The 11,184-nt window shown below is 45.7% G+C and overlaps 1 protein-coding gene across 1 annotated transcript; it reads right to left on the bottom strand.

The window, feature by feature from the left end:
• Positions 1 to 372: 372 nt before the first annotated feature.
• SSTR1 (somatostatin receptor 1) lies at positions 373 to 1,542 on the bottom strand (the record flags this gene model as incomplete). Its single annotated transcript, XM_084240751.1, has 1 exon — positions 373 to 1,542. The coding sequence occupies one exon, from the start codon at positions 1,540 to 1,542 to the stop codon at positions 373 to 375; it is 1,170 nt and encodes a 389-aa protein (XP_084096877.1).
• Positions 1,543 to 11,184: the final 9,642 nt, after the last annotated feature.

Here is an 11,184-nt window from a genome sequence, read left to right as displayed (position 1 = left end):
GTCAGGCTTAAATGATGATGTTAGCGAGTTTCCCGATTTGCACGGCCAGAGTGGGACGGCAATAAAAATCGAAGTGACGGCTGGGAGCATAGAACGGTACGAAGTGCAAGCGCAGTGGAAGAAGGAGCGAGAAGCAGGCAACGGAGAGAAAACGGCCCACGGGCCTCCCAAGTTGGGAGCAAAACTTTCAAGTCCACCTTTGTTGTCGCGCCTTCTCCGGGTCGCTCTACCCGAAGCGTTTGATTTTGCTAACCCCGATTTGCTCCACCATACCCTGACATCCCGGATACTTTCACCTCTCTCTCTCCCACACACACCCCCCTCCACCACTTCCCCAACTCCCTGCGCGCGGGGCGAGTGTCTGGCGCCGACTCAGAGGGTAGTGATTCGAGACGTGCAGGTGCCATTTCGGAAGACGCCGCCGGACTCCAGGTTCTCCGGCTGGAAGTCCTCCACGCTGTAAGCGCGGCTCTTGAGGGCGGTGGCGTAGTAGTCGACCGGCTCCTCCGCAGCGTTGTCCATCCAATTGAGGCACAGGATGCGCTGGAAAGAGCGCTTGAAGTTGTCCGAGAGGAAGCCGTAGAGGATGGGGTTGGCACAGCTGTTGGCGTAGCCGAGGATGACTGACAGCTGGCTCACGGTGGCGTCGTCCTGCTCGGCGAACACGTTGACCAGCTGCACCACGTAGAAAGGCATCCAGCAGATGACAAACACCATCACCACCATCATCACCATCAGGGTGATCTTGCGCTCTGAGCGCTTGCGCTGCTGCCAGCCGGCCTTGAGGGCCACCATGCGCATTTTAGTGATGATCAGCACGTAGCACAGGCAGATGGCTCCGACGGGCAGGAGGAAACCCATGAGAAATGTATACAACACGAAGCCCACCAGCCAGCGCTGGGCAGGCTCGGGCATGAGCATGTTGCAGGCCACCGTGCCATCGCTGTTGGCCGCAGTGCGCGAGAATACCACGATGGGCAGAATGACCAGCAGCGACAGCACCCACACGCCCAGATTCACCACCTTGGCTACAGTGGGCCGGCGGTAGCGTGCCGCCTTGATGGGGTGCACCACGGCCACATAGCGGTCCACGCTAAGCACAGTCAGACAGTAGATGCTGGTGAACATGTTGACTGCGTCCACGCTGAGCACGAGGCGGCAGAGCAGTGCGCCGAAGGGCCAGTGGCGAAGCAACGTGGAGGTGACTAGGAAGGGTACGCTGAGCATGAGCAGCTCATCCGCGATGGCCAGGTTGAGGATGTAGATGTTAGTGGCCGTCTTCATCTTGGCATAGCGCAGGATCACATAGATGACCATGGAATTCCCACACAGTCCCACCAGGCACACCACCGAGTAGATGAAAGAGATGAGGATGGCGCTGCCTTGGCCCTCGCTCAAGGTCCCGTTCTGGGACGCATTTCGCCCTGGCTCCTCCATGCCGTCCGCAGCGCCGGCCCCTGCTCCCCTGCTGCCGCCGTCTTCGCTGCCCGGGCTGGGGCTAGGAGAGCAAGAAGGAGAAGAGGCGGTGCCATTGGGGAACATCTCAGCTGATGGGGCCGGTGGGGCTGCCTGGGCTGGGGCGCTCTCCTAGCTCCCCCGCTGCCTGCGCCCTCCCTCTGAAGCCCCGCCGCCCGCCCGCAGCTCACTGCCGCGGGGTGCCTAGGGGTGGCGCGCAGCAGCTGCGGGGAGCTGGGTTCGGAACGGCGCCCGCGGGGCGCATTGTCCAGAGGCTGCCTGCGCGCTGCCGCTGGCCGCTCGGGGCTCCCGGGCACCAGCCAGCGTGAAGAGGGGAGGTAGCGAGGTTGGAGCCCTGCGCCGCACAGCCATTAACTGGCGCGGCTCTGGGCTGCTGAGTGATTAATAGGCACCGCCAGCGCGTCAGCAGCTACGAAAAGGGAGGAGGAGGGGAAAAAAGAGGCAGGATGGAGATATAGGTGACTTATCACCCCTCGCCTCATTTTTTCCTTCCAGTTCTGTTCTGCGAACAGCTCTAACAGCTGCTTCAGGGGTTCCCCCAACAGCACCCTTCTTTTAGAGGGACTCGGGGAGTTTCTCCGCCACCCCCCGCCCGCGAAGATGGGTAGAAACCAAAGGTGTAGATTCTGACCCATCCCATGAGGCTTCTATCCAAAGACTGAAGCAGATCCCAGACACAGAGTCCCCCTCAATTTCCCTTAGTTGCCGCGCCACCCTGGGAGAACTCCAACTCTCCTCCCATCCCGTAGTCCCGGGTCCCTTAACCCCCACCTCTGGGTCCCTTTGCCCTGCCCCTGAGGCCCGCCGCGGAGGCTCCCAGACGTTCTTACCCAGCGCGCACTACCTCCAGACCCGCGCGCAGACGGCCCGTGCAGAGCGCTTTTGCGGTCTGGGAGTGCGATGACGTTCTTCACGCAGCCCAACTCGTGTCTTCGGGCGGGACCCCAGCGCAGACGCCCACGCAAAGCTTCTGAGAGTCGCCGAAACTGACCCTAAACCGAGAGCTTTAGGAGGAGAAAGGAGCACAGCAGTGGAGGGGCTCCTGCCTTGCAACACCGCAGGCAGATTTTTGCTGGCAAGAGTGTGCAGGAGCTTCAGTAAATCACTGCGAATGTTTTAATAGAGCTTGTAGTGCCTACGGCCCCGCCAACCCCTGCTTCTCCAGAGGAATATGGACTGCAAAAAGCAGAACGCGCGGCTGGCAACACCGGAGGCGCCCGAGGCTCCCTCCGGAACGTGCCGAGCGCGGGATTGGAAATCCATCTAGGTGTTCACGGGGAACAGATAAGGCAGCGCCGCTCGGAAAAGCTCCGCCCGCGTCCCTGCTGTACTTTGTACCCTGGAGAGTTTGAGGCCCGGGGGAGGAGAGTGTAAGGACCTGGGCGAATGCGATGCCAGCAACTCCAAACCTGCTTTAAGCCTGGCAGGTGACCAGACCCGTCAGCGCCCCCAGAAACGGCAGGACAACCTGCTAGTCTTTTCGTGAAATACTACGGTTTCAACCTTTTCTGGGGTCCCTCGACGTGTGATCCGGCTGTAATTCGCGTACCTTAACCTTTAAGGTACAGAAATCCACCTAGGTACGCCTTAAGCTCGCTGACTTCATTTAGGAATTCAGCGGTTTCTGTAAAGGAAAAGGATGGAGGCAGGGAGAGGAAGCAAGAAAGAATTCTTTTTGTCAATTACCATGATTTTTAACGGGCTCCTGGGACTTCCAGCCAACCTAACCTAGAATCCCTGTGGCTTTCCAAATATTCCAGTTAAAGGAAGAATCTCTAAACTAGCTTCCCTATCCTTGGTCGCCATCCCTTCAGGTCGTGCAGGCTGCCAGGAATACTGGCCAGCTGCTGCCTAGTAGTGCTGGGCCTCTTGAAATCTTTTTTCTGTCTCCAATTTCGTTAGTTGTTCCTTCCTTCCAACCAGGTGGTGTCCACTGCAGTGCAAGTCTCGTTTTTAGTTTTTAGAGCTAAGTCCTCCTAACAGAGAAAGAATAACTCTTGCAATGTGTTGATTATAACAATTGGAGATAAAATTAATGACTACAGATCTCAAAGGAATGTGTGCAGAGGACACTGAATTATTAATGAAAAATGTACAAGGAGAAACTTGCTTTATCTAAGCAGATTACTTTAAAGTGGGATGTGGAATTGGTGGTTAGTTGTATTTGATTTTCCTTAAAGAAGTACTGCATATATATACATACATATATATATATATATAGGGAAATGTCTGTTGGGTTTTTAAAACGTGAATGTTGTCTTATAATGGCTTAGATGTCTCTTAGCCAATCACTGACTAGGCACCTGACTTTTCTTCAGGGGCCTGACATTGCAAGTTATCATATTAGTATTTTTGGTGTTGATCATGGTTGTTCTAGGGGAGTGGGTGATGGGATTGCAGAAAACACGATTCTGTTGTCCAGAATCTCTTCTGTTCACTTTGCAACTCATCTGAGGGAAATATTTCAGTTTAGTGGTAACCTGATATATAGAAGATGAAAACTTAAGACCTGACATAGCATGTTCTTCTTGCTTGTGAAATTGTTTTACTGATGAATTATTTATCCATAAGAAAGAGATTGACAATGTGATGCCAATTTACACCCACAAATGTTGGTAAGCATGTGGAGGAATTGAAACTTTTATATGGTACAGGTGGGAATGAAAAATAATGCAGGCTATTTAGAATGTTTGCTGAGTCCTCAAAAAGATAAACACAGAATTGTCTTATGACCCAGCAATTCAACTCCTAGGTAGTCACTCCCTAACATTTAAGCAGGTGTATGAATAAAAGCCTGTACATATATGTTTACAGAAGCACTATTCAGAATAGTGCAGAATATATGCCAACCGATGAATGGATGAAAAAATTGTGGTATGTCCACATACTGGAATATTACTCATCCATCAAAACAATGAAGTACTGATACATGCTACACCATAGGTGAACCTTGAAAATGTTATGCAGGGTAAAACATGTCATCTGATTCCACTAACATGAAATGTCCAGAACCAGGCAAATCAATAAAAACATAGCAGATTAAAGGTTACCAGGGGCTAAGTTTAGAGGGAATGGAGACTGACTGCTTAATGGGTATGGTTTTCTCTTTGGGGAATGAAAATGTTCTGGAAGTAGAAAATGGTGGTGGTTGCACAACATTGTGAATGTATTAAAGTCCAATAAATTAAATACTTTAAAATGGTTAAAATGATGAATTTTATGTCATGTGAATTTTATTTCAATAACAAGAGACATTGAAATGGATAGAGGTCATAGGGCATTATCAAATCTTTTCAATCATGTATTTCTTAACATTGTATCTGTGAACTAACATATGAATAAGTGAACTGAACAAGCAAAAGGCAGCATTTCTGAGCTAAGCAACATATGATTGGGGTTGTTGCCATTTTAAAATTATATTAAGAGCAGGAGTCCAGGAGGGGAGAATGAGAAATCCTCATTTAGGAAGTTGCAGATTCAGAAGCAGAGTGATTTTCTTCCCCCATCACAGTTCTCTCCTACAAGCTGCACTCCCCTGTGCTATCACAGACCAGGTGCACACTTGAGTTAGTGTATATTTCACACTGTGCTGTGAGTTTTGTGTATGTGCTTGTGTGCCCCTCCTCTAAATCTGTAAACTTATTGAGACAAGCTCTATATATTATTTATTTTTATATCCCCAGCACAGTACCTCGAAATTTGCCTAACACTTCTTTATTTATCCAAGGCATCCCATGGATAGTAACTTTTATCCTAACCTATATGATGTAGATAAAAAGAAATGAAATTTGGGTCTTTTGCAAGAAGATATTTAATATCTGTGTAATGGCATCATCTGTAATAATTCCTTACACATTTAAATCATTCTGAATAAGTTCAATTTGCATGTCCTATATCAACAATTAACATGCTGATGACTCATTCATGGATCATTCTTGATTTTAAATTTCTTGGCAGAAAAAGGGCTCTGGAAAATGGGTAGTACATACGTTAGTAGCTAATGATGGTTATTTAATAGTATCATGCAGTGTGAAAGCCATTATATGTGGAAGATTGTTTCTTTCTAATTGCAGTCCCGAGTCTCCATTGGTTTGGTGGAATAGCGATTATCACGAGCTCAAACTCGGCTCTATCAAAATTGTTACCAATGTGGTTTTTCCAATTGGAGCCTATGGTGATCCTCAAATGAGTTTCTCTGATTCTTGCCAGTAATATGGGGCTGCTGGGGCCAGGGATTAAAGGAAACACTTCCTGGAACATATTCTGTGCTGGTATCAACAGAGTTGTGTTTATAAGTACCTGTCTGAGCAGGTGGCACCAAGCTGGCTTTAAGGGACAAGTGCCATCCAGCGAAATGGCCCACAGCAGAGGTATGTGTCACTTACGGGCCATCTGCCACTAAGCAGTTAACATGATGACAGTCTAATAAGGAAGTTTCCAGAGTATACAAGTGACTATAGGGCTACAGAACAATCGTGGATCTAATTCTCAGGGATGGCACATCACTTCACAGCAGCCCCTGTGGCCTGTGGTTCAGTTCATCACCAATCTCAGCAAACTCACCCCGGCCTGCTGATTTTCCTATTGCTTCTTCTGTGAAACAGCACGACAGTCTTTTTGTGCTTTCAGAAAAGACACATGTGGTGCAACAGCTCACATTTCCCCCTATGGATCCTCTACTATTAAATAATATTTTTAACAACAAGGATTGAACATGTTATTAATAATGGATGAATGAAATAGAACAAAGGTGGCCACGTTACCTGTATTATGAATATTCCTCACTAGCAATACACTTTTCTTTTTTTTAAAGATCTATTTATTTATTTATTTATTTATTTATTTATTTATTTATTTATTTATTTGTTTGTTTATTTATACAAGCACTGGGTACAGTCAGAAGCGCGGGAAGGTGAGAGAATTCATCAGAGCCAGAGCAGGGAGCAGAGCAGGCAGAAGGACTGAAGTACACTGCTGAGGGGAGCAGCAGGCGGCAGGAGGGGTCTGCGCAACATGTGGGACCCTCCTCCGGTGACCGGGGAACAGCCGGGGATCGAACCAGCGCCGCAGAGGCTGTGGGCAGCTTCGCAACCCAGCGCTCAACCGCTGCGCCACCCGGGAGGCCCAGCAATACACTTTTCTGTAATGTGTTCTCCCTAAGTCAAGAATTTGAAGACAGATTGTATTAATTTCAAACAATTTTGCAAAATCTTTTTTGCAATTTTCTTTATACACTTTCAAAAATACTTTCAAAGTAACAAAACCACATTTTTGTTTCTTTTGACACTTTCATGGGTGTTTGATTTTGAGCAGAATATTTAAATACACACAGCAAAGCACATGTTCCTTGAGAAAGGGCTGTTCCTCTGCAGCCAGCTGTAGCTGTCAGTCAGTGTCACAGCTAAGAGAAGACCCAAAGAGTTGCAAGGGCTGAGTGTGGGAAGAAAAGCCAATTTTGTAAATAAAGCTATAAAGCTATGGAACCAACTATTTTTTTCAAGATACACAAGTTTTATTCTTAATTAAAATAAAAAATCAGAGTGATTTGAGTCTAGCAGCTACTTGAACAAGGCCATCATGATATTGCCATTTTCACTGGGTGGAGCACAAGACTGAGCACTTGCTGCAGCCTCTGAACATGCTTTGTTTATAGACACAAGCAACTTAAATGACTTCTCTTTCCTTTCTTTCCACAGTGGAGGTGAAAGTAGTCAATAGAGATTCTGTGTTGAAAGCAATTCTTGCCTTCTGCTAAAGGGAGAGTGAATGGGGTGGCAGTGTCTACGAGCTGTGGTCTCAGAATCCCTGGCATGACCCCAGAAGAGAATGCCTGGATGGCCAGCTCCCCTGCTCCTCTCCAGAGGGGGTTGCCTCACAGTGACCACACTAGTCTCTCACCAGTAGCTGGGGCAGATGCTCTACCTCTTCCTTGAGGAAGCAGCCTATGTGACAGCCTGATTCTCCTTCCTGGGAGAGGGAGGTAAGAAGATAGCACAGTCTGTGGGGGCCCAGCTGTAGGAAGTCACCTTTCTTTGTTGAGTGCCTGGATGAGCCAAAGCACAGGCTTCTGATACTATATTCTATGATCAAAAAAAAAAAGCAAAACAGAAAAATCATGGAATTAGAATTCAGACTAATGTAGAACAGACTTAATCCATACTGACAGTGTGTACATCACTTTTAGGTCTCCATTTCTTAGTGGAAAATAATTGAATATTCATTCCATATATGTGTTTTCAATCATAATGGAACCATTTATTTGTTAATACAGCAACTATTTATTCCATGCCCACTGGGTGGCAGGCACTATTCCTGGTACTGGAGAAACAGAGGCAATAATAACTATTATAGTTGAGGCAGAAAAAGACTAAACAAGTAGACACACAGGCAACATAATTGCTTTAGTGAGAAGTCTGGAGAAGAAAAGTAGGAAGAAGAAGCTGGAAAGTGCTGAGAGGTGATGCCTTTGGCATAGGTTGGGTGGAAAGAGATGGGAAGCTGCAAAAGCCAGCAGCGCTGAAGGCGGGCGGGTGGGGGGGGGGCACTATAGCTGCAGCTCGGCTCTGTGAGGTGTGGCCCTTGTGCTGCCCTGGGTGCCAGGGGCACTTTCCTTTTTCTCCAGTCCCTCTTTTATTTTTTTCTTTTTCAACAGTCATAATCTAGAGAAAGTTTTGAAATCTCATCTCGAAGGCACTTTTTTTTAAAAAATGAATTTTTATTGACTTACCACTGTTTTAAAATACTGTATACATTTCAGGAGTCCAGCTTCACACCTCCATCTGTGTATCAGCCCCATTGCACCACCCCAAGTTCTAGCACCCATTGCATGATCACATTGACCCCTCCCTGCTGTTTCCTCCCAACTTCTCTTTCCTCCTGGTAACCGCTATATTTTCAGAGAATCTAAATTATTTTTGTTTTGATTTGTTTGTTTGGGTTATTTGTATTCTACATAGGAGAGAAATCATGCAGTAATTGTCTTTAACTTTCTGATTTATTTTGCCTAGCCTAATTACATCAAGTTCCATCTATGTTGTTGAAAAAGAAAGGATTTCATCTTTTTAAAATAGTGTAGTAGTATTTCATGCACACGCGTCCATAAACAGGGCAGCTTCTTCCTCTAGCCATCCAGCCATGAGCATTTGGGTTGTTTCCATGTTGGGCTATTCTGATGAAGGCAGCAATGAACATAGGGGTGCATATATGTTTTCAAATTAGTGTTTTCATATTCTTTGGATAAATACGTAGGTGTGGTATTGCTGGATCATATGGTGTATCTATTTTTAGCTTTTAAAGGAAGCTTCATACCATTATCCATAGTGGTTGCACCAATTTACATTCCCTCTGACAATGAACCAGGATTTCTTTTTCTCTGTACCCTCCAGAACACAAATGGCTTCTTGTCTTTTGACATGGGTCATTTCCACAGGTGATAGCTCATTATAATCTTGATCTGCATTTTCCTAATAATAAGTGCAGCTGAGCATTTTTTCATGTGCCTATTGGCCATCTGCATGTTCTTTGGAGAAGTTAGACTACTCTTTGAACCCAGCCGGACTCCACTGATTAGTTCACTTAAGAATTCTGAGCCCCCATGAGGCAGGTGGGGAAAGGTACTGCCTTAGCAGAGCACTGCCTCAGCAGGGATTCTCCTCTTAGGCATCTGTTAGCAGGCAAGGGGGAAAAGGGCCAGGATTTCAATCTGTGTGAAAGTCAAACCTACACCTAGGATACTTCAGTAATGCATTTATTTTTTTTTTCTCTGAAAATTGGGAAAATTTACTTCTTGATTGGTGAGGCACTGCCACTCATGCTCGGGAACTATCCCCTTAGAGAAGAGCATGGAAGCTTAGGAGCTCAACCATGAGAATGAGTGATAACTGCTATGGGTTTGCCTACTGCGAAGATTAAAAACATAATAAAAAAGAATACCCGAAAGCCAAGCATCTGCGACAGATCAGGAATGGGTGCAGCAAGCTAGTTGGGGAAGAGGCTCAGGTGGGGAGGAACAGCTTCAGGCACTTGCATGGAGGACAAGTGAAGTTCACATTGCCCCCCATAACCATTCTTCATGCGCAACCATTCTTCATGTGCAACTCTGGCCATTCTGGGCAAGGAAAAATTCTGAATTTTAATCATCAAATGTATCTCTCATTGACGGTAGCACAAAATTCACAAAATTAATAAGACCCAGGTGTAACTAACTAATGCTTGGTTTTAATCAGCACCTACTTGCTCATTCCCTCTTCTTGCCACGTTTTTTCTCCAGTAGGCAGAGCATTCCCAGGGCCAATGGCAGGTGCCCACCTCAGTCAACACAAATGGCCACACCCTGGACCGCAGTATCCCAGATCCAATGACACCTAATAGAGACCATAGTCTACTTCCAGGGCCAGGATGAGCTGACTACAAGGTAGGTTTGGACACCTTTAGGCTGGAGGGGAGGCAGAGAGCTTCTGTTCGGGGGAGGAAGAGGAAGATGAGGAAGATGAGGAGTGAGCTTGGCCATGGGGATTTCAGGGATATCTGTCCTCATGTACATGAGACTGTTCACCATGCAGAACAGAGGTGGAAACTCCAGTGGCCTGAGCTGGTGGGGAGAGTTCAAGGACAATGTTTAAGAGAAAGGCTTGAGTTAAATTCAAATCCTGCCCAATTCTGATGAAGGTAAGGTGATAAGGTCATATATTAGTTCACAATGTCTAACCTGGGCTTATAATCTCAAAGTCAACAGCCAAACCAACCAAATAAGACAGCGGGGTCTTTAGGAGAACTTGACAGATATATGTTTGACCCAGGTTACCGGAAAGATGGAGGGAGGATGCCCACCAGGTACTGTGCTCTTTTCTGCTCTTCCCCTTGGTCCTTCCCCATTCCAAATAAAACTTTGTTCCTTCTCTATTCAAACAGCAAAGTATTATATAAATATCAGTCAGTATAAATAACTAACAGCCAAGCATATGGTTCAGGTTTAGGAGGCAGTGAGGGGAGGGGTGTTGTGGGGGTCTGGTTTGCCTTCATGACATCCAGACTCCAAATTTGCCAGTAAGTAATACCTGGTTCACCTTTAGCAGTGAAAAACTGGATGGTGAGAAGAGGACATTAACTATATAATCTGACAGTTAATACAATAGAGTCAACCCCCAAAATGATCACAGATGTGTTTTTCCTTACACAGAAAGATGTACAAAATATTGCTAAATGTGAAAAATAAGTTTCAAATTTTGATCCATTAAACACACACATACACACACACAAAAAAAAAAAGAAAAAAAAAAAACAAACCCCGAATTGAACACTTCTATGCATAGGCCCAAAAGAATGATTTCTAAGATATTAGCAGTGATTTTCATGAAATAATCAGGGATGGATGTTTTCATCTCCCTGTGCTTATAGAAATTTTCTAAGTTTTCAGTCAAAAGTGTGTATTGTTTTTTAAGTAAGAAGAAAGTAATAAAAATTTTTTTTGAAATTAAAAAAGATTGCAGGCCGTAAAATGTCTACTCTGTTTAATGGGGCATTCACTGATTTATTTCCTCCTTAATTATTTCTATTTTTAGAAAAGCACTAATAAATTTGTTATAGAAATTAACATATTAAGATCCAAATAAAATAGCAAACATAATATACCCAGTAAAATGTGGTAGAAGGAACTGAAACAGGAGCTGGAGTGGCCATGGAAGCAAACTTTTGGATTTAAATTTTATT

The sequence above is a fragment of the Talpa europaea genome (assembly GCF_964194135.1).
Source record: "Talpa europaea genome assembly, chromosome: 8".
NCBI lineage: Eukaryota > Metazoa > Chordata > Mammalia > Eulipotyphla > Talpidae > Talpa > Talpa europaea.
This window is presented reverse-complemented; position numbering and strand designations above follow the sequence as displayed.